General features: G+C 36.7%; 1 protein-coding gene across 2 annotated transcripts in view; it reads left to right on the top strand.

Annotated features, from left to right (window-relative positions):
* The window catches only part of oclnb (occludin b), a 15,633-nt gene extending 404 nt beyond the window's left edge, over nt 1-15,229 (top strand). The window contains exons 3-11 of one of the 2 annotated variants that reach the window (XM_077560528.1): nt 45-111; nt 4,217-4,291; nt 8,211-8,910; nt 9,917-10,075; nt 11,179-11,294; nt 13,236-13,340; nt 13,496-13,667; nt 14,279-14,320; nt 14,408-15,229. In XM_077560528.1, coding sequence (XP_077416654.1) covers nt 4,239-4,291; nt 8,211-8,910; nt 9,917-10,075; nt 11,179-11,294; nt 13,236-13,340; nt 13,496-13,667; nt 14,279-14,320; nt 14,408-14,506 — 1,446 coding nt within the window. In that variant the 5' untranslated portion in view covers nt 45-111; nt 4,217-4,238 and the 3' untranslated portion in view covers nt 14,507-15,229. Of the gene's footprint in view, nt 1-44; nt 112-4,216; nt 4,292-8,210; nt 8,911-9,916; nt 10,076-11,178; nt 11,295-13,235; nt 13,341-13,495; nt 13,668-14,278; nt 14,321-14,407 lie in introns of those variants that run through there. The other variant, XM_077560529.1, reaches the window with a different exon arrangement.
* Nucleotides 15,230-17,257: the final 2,028 nt, after the last annotated feature.

Raw genomic sequence — 17,257 nt, 5'->3', positions numbered from 1 at the left:
AGGAGCATCACGAGCACACGCCTTGAAACCCTCTTTTTCCCCAGGTGCACAGCACAGGTATCATCTTTCGCGACGTCACTGTCAACAATTGGATATATAGAGCGTATAAAGGTGAGTTTTAAAATAATACTTTAAATCATTCTAGATGATAGCCTACAGAAAGTTTCGAGTAAACAAAAGCTGGTGTCATCACGCTATTGTGGCTTTGTTAAATCAGCTGTTTGTCGCTCATTTAAATGTTTTTTTTTAACGCACATCAAATCAAATTTATGATTTGGCGAACGCCACCCAATTGTTAGTATTTATTTGTGATGAGGGTTTGTCTCGGCTAATTGTCATGTGCAGAAGGAGAAGGGGCAGCTGCATCTGTAAGAAAATTAATTCCTTACAATTGTGGGCAATTGCAATTATTTAAGTAACTCGCAAAGTTGCAGAATTGTTTCTGTATAATATTTTTTTCACAGTATATAAGAATACGACATTGTTATCTGGTGGGATTTGACAGATATTGATATGGTACCGTCATGATCTCTCCCAAATGCAAAATATATATATCACCTCCTGGATGAAATGGCAAAACGATAGTGTTAGCTAGCTATTTCACGGCTAGAAACTGTTTACTATCCTTCCATCCATATTTTTTTTCTTGAACTAATTTATTTATTTTTTATATCCCTCTGTTTACATAGACTGAAAGCTATATATTTTTGAATTATTCACCCAAGTCTCTTGCAGATTAAAGTTTTGGTGGGCTTCAGGGGATTTTCTGTTTTATAGCTGGAATGTGGCACTCTGAGTTTTGGGAATGACTGGGCAAAAACATGGGAGAAAATAGGCTAAAATAATGATCACATGTCCATTTTTTTTTTTTCTTCTTTACACACAAAGATGGACTTCAATGGAGGATAAATGAAATCAAAAGGTTTTTACATTTGAGAGGCTGAAATGAGAAGACTTTTTGGGGGTGATTTACCTTTCGGATCAACTTAATTCAAGTGAATATATTAAGTTTAATGATTTCATAATCAATTAAACTTAATATAGTCACTTTGGATTAACCTAATTCAATCGTGTGCTACCAGTTGAAGTTTTTTTTTTTTAAATGGTCAACAATTCAATTTGTAACCTTAAGTTGGTTCAACAATTCTCTCTTTGGAGTGCATCACTGTACTGTATGATTCTATGCAAATTCAAATACTGTACATGGTCTGATATCACACTAAAACTCAGCTATGATTTTACCTCCCGACTAAAGTATAACAAAATAAAAAATATAACAATAACATAAGTGGCTAGATTGAGTGGGCAGATGACGTAACCTAACGTGTTTTTTCCTTGCCATCTATCCTCAAATCTTAATGCTATACTGTATTCAAGTCCAGTCATCTTTATTTGTATAGCGCTTTCAAACAGGCACAAACCTGTGATAATGAATCTGCTCTACCAATAAGCAAACATCAGTGGTTTACGTCAGGCACGATGTATGGTTTGGTTTCATAATCATTTAATTTATGTTTATTATCGTGGTTGGAGTTTACAGTGGTGTCGAATTGTGCTGCATTGTACTGGCAGGTGCTTCTAGTATTTTGGTCATCTCAGTAAGTGTTTTAGTTACATGAGACTCACAATATTGGACAACAGCTATGTATCTGTGACTTCATGGATGTTCATTTGTTAGAAATTTACATTGTGACTTTGTTAAGGATTGCATTTTGACAAAGCGAACATTTAGAGCACCGCTCCGAGAACGTGGTGACTCTCATTTGCTAGATGATGCATGATTGATGTCACATGACTAAACCCAGAAAATAAGTAAGCCATGACGTTAACAATGCAAGCTCAAGGGCACTTTGACGGCAGTCGACAGCAGAGGCCCGTATACAACAAAATGGCAGCGAGTGATGATTGGATGGATCAATCTGCTTTATCTAATTGTCTTATTCCGCAAACGCATTATGAATCAGAATATCATGTTTAGACTTGTGGGGGCACATAACATTATATAGTAGTGCTGTCAATGTTAAAGCGCTAACTCAATGATAACCACAGATTATCCTTTAGCTTGACAGCAAGCAGATGGTTACCTTAAAAGTAGCACATGTTGTGTTTGAGCAATACACATATCAAGTTAAAGTAAAGCATTTAATAAATGATTGTGTATGACATTCAGAATATTTGTTCATCCCTTACCAAAAATAAGTTTATTTAAGTATGCTTGAAGTACAGTATACTCAAAATTAGGAGAGTATACTTCCAGTTTACTTTTTTTGTGCTTTTTGAAAGTATACTCCACCAAGTAAATGTTAAGGGTACTTGTAAGTATACTAAAACATATACTAAAAGTTTACATACTGTAGTACAGTGGTGGCCAAGTTCAGCCTGTTTTCCATGTCTCCCTCCTTCAGCACAGCTGAATCTAATGATCAGCTCATCAGCACGCTTTGCAGAAGCCTGATAACGATCCTGATCATGAATCCGATGTGTTAGTGGAGAGAAAGCTGGAAAGGGGCTCTCGAGGACCGAACTTGGCCACCCCTGCTGTAGTATATACTTAGAATGTACTTGTATTTTTTAAAGTATACTCAAAATTAGGAGAGTATACATCCAGTTTGCTTTTCTTGTACTTATTGGAAGTATACTGCACCAAGTAAATGTTAAGTGTAAGTATGCTAAAACATATACTAAAAGTTTCCATTCTGCAGTACAGTGGTGCCCAAGTCCGGTTCTCGAGAGCCCCCATCCAGCCTGTTTTCCATGTTTCCCTCCTACAGTGAAGCTGAATCTAATGATCAGCTAATCAGCAAACTTTCCAGAAGCCTGATAACGATCCTGATCATAAATCAGGTGCGTTAGTGAAGAGAAACATGGGCTCTGTCCGAATGGCCACACTTATCCCCTAACTCCTCGTTCACTACATAGCCACACACTATATAGTGGCCTATTATGTAGTGCCCTCATTCTGTTTGGCGATTCGGAAAGCCAGCTCACTACTTTCTCCTCGTTGCATATCACGTGACCACCATAACTGTTACAACACACCAGCGCATAAATCTCCGACTATTTATTGTGAATTAATATGTTTTAAAACTATACTTTTGTCCCTTTGTTGTAAATATTTTCAACTATACGCATTAATTATTTCTGTAGTGTATATTTAATGCATCGCTTTGATTCCCGTGGTTGCGTTGTCGCTCGTGCCACGTTTTCTTTTTCATACTCGCAATGCATTATGGTCTATATCAACCCGTTTGAGTGAACATCGATGTTCACTACTTTTCAGAGTGCATTGTGGGTAATTTTGAGTGCCCTACATTTTCGCTCCCTGGACATTCGGACACCACTACAAAATGGCGTGACCACTCAGTAGGGCACTATATAGGGAATAGGGTGAACATTCGGACACAGCCATAGAAAACAGGCTGGATAGGGGCTCTCGAGGACAGAACTTGGGCACCCCAGCTGTAGTATATACTTAGAAGGCACTCTCTAAATAAGGAACCAAAACTATAGGGTACATTTATTTATAAAGCTCTAACGATCATGTAGCTGGATGGCCTAGAGGTTAAGGTCTCTACCTTTAGTACCTGTGTTCACTGGTTTGATCCCTGTCAATTCATCACAGGGCTTTTTGCTGTGGACATAAGTGTACCACAAAGTCTACCTTCAAGTATAATTAATAGTGTACTTAAATATACTTGAAAGTATGCTTAAATACACTTTATAATATACTTAAGTATACTTTTAAGTGTACTAAAATGTTCCAATTTGGTCCCAAGGAGTTTAATAAAGTTTACTTTTAGTACAAGAATAAGTACACTTGAAAAATAAACTTAGGTATACTTAAGTATAATCTATATTATGTACTAAGTATACTACTTTTTGGTAACGGATGTCAAACTAGTGGGGTCATTTTTTTTTCATTTTAAATTATGCCAGTAATTAACTGATTGGAAAAAGAGGATGATGAAAGTGTGCAGTGGATCAAAACATGTTCAAGACGTCCTCATAACATTAAATGTCAAAACAATTGACATATAAGAGGTGCTCTTCAAATTTGGAGGGCAAAAAATGTCGATGAAAAGCCTTTTTAATTAGGTGATTAATCAAAATTCTAAGATGTGATCTGATTAAAAAATGTAATTGTTTGACAATATTGCAAAGAAAAAAAGTGTCTTCAATTCCCATTTAAGTGAACATATATGTGATTTTGTTATAGAGTGCATTAAGTGGACTTCGCTATGCCGGGCAATAAAAACAGCATCCCACCATACCAGCCAAGTGGCAGCAAACAGTGAGTGTACTATTATTTTATATACTGTAATATGATATATTTTTGTCTGTAGTTGAAGATGCATGCTCTCACTGTGGAGGTAGTAGGTACAGACAAAATGTTGCTGGTTGATTGATACACTTGTGTCTGGTGTATTGCCTGGCCCAAGACGTTTTGGTGCCCATTGATAATTTTTTGTTGATGGGGGCAGGGGACTCTGGACAGAGGTGACAAATCCACATCCAGAAAGTAAAATATGGGAGCTAGCTAGGGAGCTAGCTAGCTAGCACCTGGGGGCAAAAGCCAAACTGTGGCAGGGTTTTTACTTTCTGGACCTAGATTTGCCACCTCTGACTGTGGATGCCCCACATTCTGATGAATATCCAGGCCCACCAGACCTTTGTCACGCCCCTCTGCGTGCACCTGGGTTTAACTGCCTGCTGGAGCCCAAGAGTTGCATGTTGTTGAGTGCTATTTGTAAGTTCTCCAAAATTGATCAAGTTTGTATAAAGGCCTTTGCTGTAAGAACAGTGTGAGGTCTGTTATCTGTGTTACATGAGAAAGCTACCTCAGCTTGAGCGTCTATTTGAAGTCCTTGATTGGATGACCGAGCTCCTCACGGGGTGTGCCAACCATCCATTTGAAGGACAAATCCATTTTCTTCAATGGCAAAGTCAGTCAAGTAATCTCAACAGACCATGCATTTCTCTTTCTAAAGACAAAACTGAAGCCTGCAAGACACACAGACAAGCAGCAACTTGAAGGCCTTGTAAAGCATCTTTTGAGAGCAAATTCACAATTTGTCATTGGAAACTGTGAAAGTAAAACAAATAAAACAAGACAGTCATAGCATTACTTACTGTGTATAGCCACAAGCTCTAGGTATTGACCTGTGCTGTGTCTTCAAGTCAAGAGTAGCCCATTGAGGTGTTCCAGATGCGTCCTTAACGCCTCCCAGGTGTTCCACGCATGTCCCTAGTAGTCTGAAAACCATTATTTACTTTCTACAAATAATGCACAGTATCTTTGTTTATCTGCCTGTGGCAGTGACTTATAGTGACAGTATGTTACGTGAATTAAATTTGTGAGTATATAATTTCCGTATATACTATACTTTTTGTGACTTTTTTCAAAGCACATTTTAAACTTCACAATAGGGGAGAACAATTTTACGAAAAGACTAAATTGAAATTATTTCCCCCTTTTTTGGCCAGATATTCTCGATTATCTTCTACTGTGTACAGTAACATTTACAAACATGACAGAAAATTACCTCATAGCATTGAACATGAAAAGTTATTACTCTAATAACAATGCAAGGACACTAAAGAGACTGTGTGAGGGAGGCTGTCCTTTTTCAAGTTCTATTTAAAATGTTTCGGTAAAGCAATAAGTACTATAGTACTTGCCATAATAAATGTATAAAATGCAATTATGTGCAATACTGTATGTACAAATTAGGGCTGCACAATATATCGATAAATATTGTCATCGTGTTGATAGCCTTTGCAATATGCATATTGCAAAGGCTATTAACACAATGACAATATGCATATTGCAAAGACGTGCACTAGTTTCATATAATTCTATGCTTTTTTTTCTGTCTTTTGACCAATCAGATGCAACCTTAAATGTGCATCAACATCCAATAGGAGGCCAGTAACTAGGGGCATTACTAACATGAAATAACTTTAAAACAGGGGTGGCCAAGTTCGGTCCTCGAGAGCCCCTATCCAGCCTGTTTTCCAAGTTTCTCTCCACTAACACACCTGATTCATGATCAGGATCATTTTCAGGCTTCTGCAAAGCTTGCTGATGAGCTGATCATTGGATTCAGCTGCGCTGAAAGAGGGAAACATGGAAAACAGGCTTGATAGTGGCTCTCGAGGACCAAACTTGGCCACCCCTGCTTTAAGATATATATATACTGTATACATCTATCCATCCGTTTTCGTAACCGCTTGTCCTCTCAAGGGTCGCGCGGGGAAAGGGGGTGCTATCCCAGCTGGCTTCGGGCAGTAGGCGGGGTACACCCTGAACCGGTTGCCAGCCAATCCAGGGCTACTGTATACATATTTAAAAAAATATTTCAATTAATAAACTAAGAATACATTAAGGCTGCTTATTTTGCCACATGAAAAAAAGCAACTTTACTCATTCATCTAGAAACTTTCCAGCCAATCGAGTTGAAAACCTCTTCTGTGTAACGCTGGAGCAGAAATTTGTGTTGTTCTTTCACTATATAATACAAATGTCATTTCTTTAAGTGCATATTAAATATAATATATAAATATGTATAATATAACTATTGCAACATTTAATACCCATATTGCATATCACATGTTTTTGGAACATTATGCGGCTCTAGTAAAAATAGATTTATTTATTTTTTAACCCAATTTTTTTATTTTTATTAATTTACTCATGTGCATGTAAAACACACACAAACATGTGTGGAGCCTTGGACAAGTGACAGGACAGGGGACACGCCTCTGTTCCAAAGCACAGTGAACTGGCTTATAGCAAACTGTGTTGGCCTAACAATAATTTGGGGATTTTGAATGACATGCAGGACAAACACGGTAATCATTTTTGACATTTTGTGTGTGTGTGTGTGTGTTGGGGTGCACAAAATGAGTTCTTGCGCTTATAGGGACACTTGACTCATTGAGTCATTTTCAGCAGTAAAAAAAAAAAATAAAAAATCCAGAACGAATATGATAACTAAATTTTTTTTGTATACAATTGATACCTATAAAAATTAAATTTTCCACTTGCTGTCAACTGAAGATGACATCACCTGTGCCGAGAAAGTAGGTAACAACCAATCATGGCCCACCTGTTTTCTGGGTTTGGTCAGCAAACTCAGCCATGATCGGTTGTTACCTACTTCTAATAGTTTTTAAAAGTATTAATCGTATGCAAAAAATAATTAAGTCATCAAATTCATTCTGGACAAAATATTAACTTTTTACTGCTGAAAATGACTCAATGAGTCAAGTATCCCTTTAATGTTGGTTTGCTGTTCAGTAAGCTGTTATGCCATATTTGAATGATATTTATTTATTTATTTGTTTATTTTATCCTTGAAAGCCCTTTGCACTGTGGGGAAAAAAAACACAGAATGTGGTTATTTTTAAATCGCTTCAAACCCTTTGTTGTTGAAGAGGTGATCTTTTTTACATGCATTTGAGCATATAGGCTATAAATATACTGTGATGTACATTGATTAAAAAAAAAAACATATGCACATAATTTTGTCCATATTTAAAAAAGGCATTTCGGTCATACATCTGATTAGGAAGTACAGTCTTATGTGGCCCCCTGGTAGCGCTGATGAAAAATTGTGGCACCGTCCATCTATTAAGTTGCCCATCCTTGACAAATAATCGGTATGTAAGAAGGTTTACCTACATTTTACTACTGGACTGTGAACTGATTGATTTCATCCCAGTAACAATAAATGATCTCCCATCTGCTGCTGCCTGTACAACCCAGAGCCACATAAATTGAGTGTATGAATCATTTACTGTTACACATTCAAATTAATTGTGGGTTATGTTGTTTCTTTATTATTATTTCAGGCACTTTTTATTCTCCACACTTTTTTGCCGTGCAATATCTCCCACATAATACAATCGATTCTTCCTTTTTTGATTTATCACTTACATTACAAATAATAATTTGTAATTTTCACATAATTTATCTTTCAATTTATTTTATAAGCATTCCGCATGCATTCAACTATTAGCATTCAGCATTCCCACGCAATTTCTGCAGAAATTGCACTTTGTCTAGTCACAAACACTGTAGTACTAAAATTACTCCCTGTCAGAAACACAAGTAGAGGTAGGCATTTAACGTTTCCAGTTTATGATAAAGCCTCAATTGTATTTAGTAAAACAAAAATGAATTTCAATTTATGTCTCCTTTGTTGCAGCCACAGCAGCAGACACAGGCATAGTGAGCTCATGTCCAATCCGGCATTTTCCTACCATCCAGCGGACAAGATGCTTCACTTCTATCGCTGGAGTTCCCCACCGGGTGTGATGAAGATACTTTGTATTTTGATCATCATCATGTGTGTGGCTGTGTTTGCCTGTGTGGCCTCCACACTTGCCTGGGATTACGATATGAACGCCATTGGTCTGGGCGGTAGCACAGGGTTGGTGCCAGGCTACGGCTCCTTCGGTGGTGGGTCATATGGTGGCGCATTCGGTGGCAGTTATGGTGGCACATATGGAGGAGGCACTGGCGGTTCCTACAGTGGCTTTGGAGATGGCTATGGAGGAACAACACAAATGGATCCAAGAGCTGGAAAAGGCTTCATTATTGCCATTTCTGCCATCACCTTCATAGCTGTGCTAATCATCTTTGTGTTAGTCGTGTCAAGACAAAGGGCTGCTCGCTCGTCAAAGTTCTACCTAGCAACAATCATCATTTGTGCTATATTGGCATTTTTGATGATCATTGCCACTATTGTGTACCTGGTGGCTGTAAATCCAACCGCCCAGTCCTCGGGGTCCATTTACTACAATCAGGTTCGCCAGCTGTGTGCTCAGTATCAAAACCAGAACCAGGCCACTGGCATCTTCCTCAACCAATACCTGTACCATTACTGTGTGGTGGAACCACAAGAGGTGAGACACCAGCATACTTTTTCATTGATTGTTTCATGTTTTTGAAATGTGTGCATACTTTTTAGGAATTCACACTAGTATTAAAATCAATTTAGATTAGCTTTTGGGTATTTTTGTGCTTCTGCCTTTCCTCAATTTGTGGCCTCTCTTGAAAATTTGCACCTATCTGGTAGTTGAGTATATCAACACATCTAGTCACTATTAAAAAAGAAATAAAAATATATATATCAGTGCTGCCAAAGTTAAAGCATTAACTCATTGATTAATCACAAAAAATGATCGCATTAATCATGTCTGAACGCAGATTACTCACACTATTAAGATTGACGGTTGATGTTACATTTAAGCTAGCACGTGTTTGAGCAATAAACATTACTACATGCATTTAATAAATGTTTGCGTACGACATTCAGAATATTTGTTCTTGTCAAACTATTGGGGTCATTTGTTTTCATTTTAAATTATGCAAGTAATTACAGTAAATTATTAGAAAAAGAGGAGGATGAGAGAGTGCAGTGGATCAAAAATTGTTGAAGACGTCCTCCTAACATTAAATGTCACAAGGTGTCCCCCAAGGTTCGGTACTTGGTCCATTACTATTTATCCTCTACATGCTCCCACTTGGTAACATTATTCGGATTCACAGATTTCATTTTCACTTAAAAACCCACCTTTTTAGAACTCCTTTTAATCTCTGATTATTGTCCTTTGTCTTGTTTCTTCTTTTACGTTTATTTTACATGATGTATTGTTGAGTTGTTTCTTTTAGTTGTACATATTTAGAAGTCTTACTTATATTTTTCTTTTGACTCAAGTTTTTACCAGTTTTATTTTTGTAAAGTGTCTTTGAGTCTTTTGAAACGCACTATACAAATAAAATGTATTATTATTATTATTATTTGTTGAAAGAATTAACACATAAGAGGTGCTCGTCAAATTTGGCGGACAGAAAAATGTTGATGATTGTTAACACAATTTGTCTTTCTTTTTTTCCCTTTTTTTGTAGGCCATAGCAATCGTCTTGGGCTTCCTGGTGTTTATTGCCCTCATCATTCTCCTGGTGTTTGCTGTTAAGACACGCTCCAGCATCAGGCGCTGGGGCAGAGACCGTATTCTATGGGAGGAGGTTAAGGTTGTCAATGATAGTCACAGCATTGGACAGTGGGTGAGTGCCTATTTTTGTTTGGTAGATTCTCAATGACATATACAGTACAGTAGTGTGAAAATATAAGAATAATAGTAGGTATAAAAAGTAGACAATGCCTTGTTAAAATACATCCCCCAAAAAGTTTGGGGGAGAAAAAACAACAACCTAAACTTAACACAAGGAAGTGTATTCTCACAAAGAATAAAGCCTGTATTACTGTCGGTAGACTCGGGAATGGAGTGCTTGTATTTTGAACTTTATAGTTTTAAGTGGGAAATGCTATTATGTACTGTATGATGCCCATATAAATTTTTAAAAAAGGAATGAATGAAGTCAAAGTGAGATGATTGCAAGCATACGCAAATAGGATATACAACTGTCTTTGTTGGTGAAGATAAAAATAAAGATATTTAAATGTACGCCAAATGAGAAAATTGTCAAAAGATTGTGTTGTTTGACACGATCTTATTTCCTGTTATGTATTTCAGACCAGTGCTTCCGTGCCTTATCTTAACCCGGTGGTATTTGTTTTCTTCTGGTCTGAATTCTGGGCATTTCTGAGTGAGATTGTATGTCCATGACATTATTTATCTTCTTCTGCTTTAAACGTTTCTTAATTTAGTCAGGCAACTTCACACATTCATTTAATGCATTTTTAGCCTGTTTTTGTATTTCAGTCATAATTTTAGGTCCATGCAATGTGCTTTGTGGTCTAAAATGCAATTGTGTTTCCACAGAGTGACGTAAGAGCGGAGTTTCATGAGCAGTTTCTGGGTGTGGTCAATTGAGAAATGTTTAAAGTGTGGACATCTATATAAATTAAAATGTCTCATAATTCCAGAAATCATATTGCTCCAAGCAACTATAGACCTATAAAAATGCTTCCATACATGTAGTTATCCTTCCTGGTTGATTTCTTGTCCCCAGCAAAGACTTCAAAGTTGATGATCGCTTTTTTTGTAACGGCTGTCTTTGACTACTTTGTTTGTGCAGTTGTATTCAGGCATGCAGAGAGTAATGGAACAAGTTTGACTTGCTAAACAACCTTTTTACCATCTGAGGAGGAAAAAAAATGCTGTGGTATAAACAAGTAATGTGTGTGACATTGTCTCTTGCTACAGGTGAAAAATGTGTCGGGCGAGCCAGAAACACTGGTGAATGACTATAACGATCAAGTTGGGGCACCTCAGGGCTACCTTGACCAAATGGACCAAAACAAGCCTCTTTACATGCCAGGGTAAACCAGTCATCACAATGAGCACATTTTGAAAAACTCATTCAAAAAACCCAATTCCAACTAAAAATTGGGTCAATGTTTCATATTAACTAATTTGCCCCAAAACGTATAAAAACGGAAACAGATACAAATATACTTTGTTTCCTGATGAGACTCTAATCTTTCTTTTGTTAGGTTGCATGTTTTTATAGCAATAGAACACAATATTCTGTGGGCCTTGCAAAATCAGTCAAAATCCTGTAAAATAGCCAGGAGCGAAGGGGGTTGCTTCAGCAAAAATGGCTGGGAATGAATGAATTAAATCTGTTGTGCTGAAGATTAACTGCTGAGAAAGTTTTCATGGTTGTAGGGTACGTTATTTCGATGTCACTGAATCTGAAAATTGGTTTTCAGAATTGCCTCGTTTTTATTTTTTTATTGTAGATATTCTATGTTTTAAAAAAACTTGATTATACGCCATTTATGCCATTGGTATTCTCTTTATGCTACAACTATGATGAGGCTGTATAATGTATTTTCAGGCACAATGTCACTACAATGTTCTTTCTTTTTTGATGTAATCTCGTGAAAGTCGGCAATCACAAAGAGCCTTCTATATGCAAATCATGTTTCATGTGAAAATCAAACAAAATTCAGAAAATTTGGCAATATTAGCAGTAAACAAATGCAAAAAACAGGCGGTGTGGTTGTCTTGCAACCCTGAGGTTGTCTGTTTGATCCGAGGCCATGGTGACCGTGTTGATGTATCCTTGAGCAAGATGCTGAACCCCCAGGTGCTCCTGATGCTGTGTCATCAGTCGGTGAATGAGTTGGTCAAAATACAAAGCGCTTTGATGGCCTTGTAAAGTGGAAAAGTGCTATCTAAATGTAGTACCATTTACAAACACTACTTTTAGCAACAATGAAAGTACATTGTGTAAATTGTGAAAGCACAATAACTATCAATCAATTATCCATCCATCCATTTTCCATACCGCTCCTCCTAACTGTCAGAAATATATATCCCAAAAACAAGAGCCATTTCAAAAAAAGTGATGTCATTTTTGGACTCGGCAGCCCATAATCACCCACAAACCATCAAAATATCTTTGGCACTCAGAAAAAAAAATGTTGGCCAGCCATGCCTTCAACTTAACATGAAAATACACATCAATGACATCTTAAAGCTTTCAATAATTATTTATTATTTGGTGTTAAATAAAAATAAAAATTGTGGCATCAAAGACAAAAGCAATAATTTAATTCCAAGCTACGTTACAGGTTATTATATGACCATTTCTTATGGCTCTTCACTAATTATTATTATTATTATAGTAATTTATTTTTGGCATTATTATGGCAAAATGTATATGGCAAAATGTAACATTTTGACACATTTAATAATGAAATCCAAGAGACAAGGTTCACAAGGTTTACGCAACGTTAAATGACTCAGACTGTAACTATTTGCTAAAGCTTTATTCAGACCCACAAAAAATAAACGCACATTCTCACGCACAAAAAAAAGAGAGCAATGATGATGACATGTTGAATCGGTATTACCAAATGAACTATACTGAGCTCTCTCTTAAAAAAAAAAGTTCATCATTATTCACAAACCTGTGGCAAAAAGAGCTTGCTGCAACATCGCCTTGGCTGATCTCTTATATTCTGCTGCCACCTGCTGGCCGTTTTTGTAATAACTACCATTGCTTTTAACCACCTCTTCATGTCAGAATCTGTATCAAGGCCTTCTGTATGCTGTAGCATTAAAAAACAAACAAAAAACGTATAAAGAAGTTTTTGGAAGTGCAGTATTAAAAATGTATGTGTACGTAATACGTTTTTGGGTTTGAATGAGTTAAGGAGGCAGTACAGAGAAGTAAACATAACTAGAACATTATCAACAATGTCTCTCTTAATGGGATAGCTGGAAAAGTCTCATTTGAAATTTGTTTGCAGAAATTCTGATATTTCTAGCACCATGGATGGCCTAAAGGCCCGACTGAAAGATTATGACACTGGTCCAGATTCAGGGAACGACCTTGAGGAGGAGAACTTCAGCAAGTAAGTCAAGACCATATTGTGATTGGCTTTTTAATATTGACTTTTTTAAAAGATTTTTATTTGCTTATTTACCAATAATTATAGTGACTGGAGCCTATTCTAGGTATTTTTTGAGTTTACTTTCCATGTGATGTTTTATTTCCTTCCCTCTGTAGATTGTTTCCTTCCATTGTGGATGAGGAGGAGCGTCTGACCTACAAACAAGAGTTTGAGCGGGATTACCATGAGTACAAGATAATTCAACTAGAACTGGACAACATAAATGAGAACCTCGCTCAACTGGATCGAGACCTGGACAAGCATCCAGATGGCAGTCCGCAGTTTCTGGTAAGGTTAAAGTAAGACTATTCTACCCCTTCTCAAAGTCAATCTGCGGCCAGGAGGTTGGTTGAAGAAAAACGATGGTTGGAAAAAGTGTAAGAGATAAAAAGGAAAAAACAAAACATGTGGCTTTGTGTCCCCTCAGAGTTACAGTGTGAAGCAGCAAGCTTTGCGCTTTGCTCTCATTGCTGTATTTATGTTTTTTAAAACCAAAACATTTCCAAACATTTGATTTCAAGTATGCTGGCGCTGATTGCAGTGCTTCAACCATGTTGATTTGAAACGCTACTCTCGTGTAGTGAAGAGATCTCGTGTGATGCGAGAAAGGCACATGAATTTATGGAAAAGAGACTTATCTAAACCATCGTTGGTTTTATGAATTGATATTGGGCTATGAAAAGGAAAATCGATTTGATATTGATATCCTATCCCTAAAAATTACCAATATAAACTACAGCTCCAGCACCTGCGTATACAGGGAACGATGTTGGTTTGTGCATGATACTAACCTTTGTGATTTGGCATTTTCATCATATGCACTTTTGTATTATGGTCCAACCTCCAATTATTATTTTTTGCCATTTAAATTAATTTATATTGTTCAATTTCATATTCAGGATGCCATGGAACAGTACACCAGACTGAAGAATATAAAGAAAGTAAGTTATTCAAAATGTCACAGGCGGGCTTTTTGTTTATAACATGACATTGTTTCAGATTTGGTTTTACATTTCTTTTCATTTCAGTCTCCCGATTACCAGATCAATAGGAGGCGGCTCAAATATCTCAGGTCCAAGCTGTCCCACATCAAAAGGATGATCAGTGACTATGACCATCGACCTTGAATCTTGAGTTGTTATCTAGGGAATGATACAAACCTGTAGTGTCTCGCAACCCATTTTCTCATTTTTCAAGACTCATCACAGGCCTATACAAAAAAGAATATACGGTACTTTAAGAGTTAAGATAGCGGGGATTTATGTGGCTTTCCTTGTTAATTAAGTTTTTTTTTTATTCATGAACTATGAAGAGCAATTAAGGTAGATTTTTCATATGTACATAAATTATATTTAGATAATTTTATTTTAAATAACACGCTTTTTTATTTTTTTGGACCAGCTCTTGTAAACATTTGCTTTACAATTGTACATGTTTTTTTAATTGTAGTTTTAGGGTAACTGAAGTAAAATGTCACCCTAGATTTTGTTGTATTGTTTGCCATGAACTTGGGATTTTTATTTGTACTGCCTAACGCTCAGTTTTCTTTTTACTACCTATTCATGTTTATTTATGTTGTGGGAACTCCTAGAGGGTAAATGAAATAAATTAAACAAAACACATACAAGGATAACAGATTATGATACTCAATGCATACATTGAACACTAACACAACACAGTACAATTGTTTAGTTTGAGAAAGATTTGGGGATCACAGTGGGTTTTCTCAATCTTCCTTGATTGATTGATCTACGTTGTAAACAGTATTTGGTTTACAATTGTACATGTTTTTTTAAATGTGATTTGTAACAACACTGAAATAAAATTTTACTCTAGATTTTGTTATATAATTTGTAATGAACTTGGATTTTTATTTGTAGCCTACTGCCAAACTCTTAAAGGGACACTTGACGACCAATCATGGCTCACCTGTTGTCGTTATCTACTTCCTCAGCACAGGTGATGCCATCTTCAGTTGACAGCAAGTGGAAAACATTTTTTAAAGGTAATAATTCTACATGAAAAATAAAGTTATCAAATTCATTCTGGACAAAATATTAACTTTTTTTACAGCTGAAAATGGCTCAATGAGTCAAGTATCCCTTTAAGTGTACTTCCAGAGTCCGGAGTAACATTTTGAGGTATTGATGGGGAAACGGAGCATATATTGTAAAGTTTGATAAATACCTGGTGTACCCATTCTTGTGGCTAGTCTTGTATTTGCCAAAATAATTTGTCTCGTTACTTCTAATACTTGCCATGTTTCCGGTAGATGTGCTGTAACTTCATTGACAGACCATCACTGGCACCCATTGAGAGAATCAGTTTATTTCCAGTGCAAAATCACCATGGATCATGGTCTCGATACAATTTACAATAAAAATTGTGCACAATCAAAACACTTCATAATAAAATCCAGTTGGGGTGGGGGGTGGTTTAGCTGAAGCGACCTAACCTCGACACTGAAAGTACCTGTAATGAACTCATTCACTCCCAGCCATTTTCACTGAAGCCTTTTTATTTTCACCCTTCGCTCACGGCTGTTTTATTGGATTTTGACTGATTTTGCAAGGTCCACAGAATATTATGTTCTATTGCTATAAAAACATGCAACCTACCAAAAGAAAGATTAGAGTTTCTTCTTTAATCAGGAAAAAAAGTATATTTGTATCCGTTTCACATTTGCAGCAATTAGTATTAGAATATACCTAAGTGTCATCAATATTCACATTTGTGGTGAAAATACTTGACAAAAGAGCTTGTTGCAACATGGCCCTGGCTGATCTCTTATACTCTGCTGCCAGCTGCTGGCCGTTTTTGTAATAACTACCATTGCTCCAAGCGTTCTTTTCAGTTCAGAGGCTGCTGCATCAAAGCCTTCTGTATGCTCTAGCATAAATAAATCAAAAAAACAAATACTTGTTTGGGACCATGGTAATATTTAAAATAGAACGTGGCAAAAAAAAAATCATTTTGTCTACAAATCTATATTGTCGTGTGTTTTTTATTTTTTAAGACAAAAAAAGGTTACGCTTTACCTTGACTGCCTGCCGCCTACAGCGTAGTAAGACTCGTGCTGCTAGCAACAGTGATGCCAGAGCTGCGTGCTCCTAGCGCTTGCCAAGCCGTGTGAAAGTACAACAAAACATGTTACTATACTAGTGTTTACATGATTAACAGATAGCGTCAATTATATGTCTGCCTTGTAAGATTCGTCTGCCTTGCTGAGTTGGAGATCTGACTTCATCAGGAAGAGGGTTGATTAAAATTCTGACATAAAAAGTTACAAATTCCGACATTTTCTGTGTACCTTAAATGCAGCAGTAGTTGTATCAGATGTAAGTAATTTTTGGTGTACTAGGCAGGGAGCCAGGTCCACTCCTCAGGATGTTTTTGTTACCTTTTTTGACAATTATTTACTGTTATCTCATCTTGGACATCACAAGTTGATAGGGACAACCCCCAACTCGGGGCTGTTTGGTCATAAGGGCCAAAAAAACACCCTTTTGGGAAAAAGCTTCTGGTGAAATTGTGTAATTGCAAATGACAAGGTACAACAACTGCATAAATGGTTAGAAAACTCAAAAAATGTTGCATGGTGTATCATGATGCATGGGGGAACTAGCAGGAAAATAACCATGGGCTTCCTGTATTTCAATTCTCAACTATCACCCTCAACATATCCTAAAAGAACTTCCCACATTTATAACTTACAATTTAAGTCCAAGATGAGCTTTCTAACTGGAGAATTAGAAGAGCTATAACCAAAATACTCCACTGTAGCCTAAATTGGGGGGAAAAAACTGGAAATTCCAGATTTACCAATCCAAATGGAATTAAGCTATTTTTCTGCATTTAAAAAAAATTGTTAACAATAT

The sequence above is a fragment of the Vanacampus margaritifer genome, chromosome 3, assembly GCF_051991255.1.
Source record: "Vanacampus margaritifer isolate UIUO_Vmar chromosome 3, RoL_Vmar_1.0, whole genome shotgun sequence".
Taxonomy (NCBI): domain Eukaryota; kingdom Metazoa; phylum Chordata; class Actinopteri; order Syngnathiformes; family Syngnathidae; genus Vanacampus; species Vanacampus margaritifer.
This window is presented reverse-complemented; position numbering and strand designations above follow the sequence as displayed.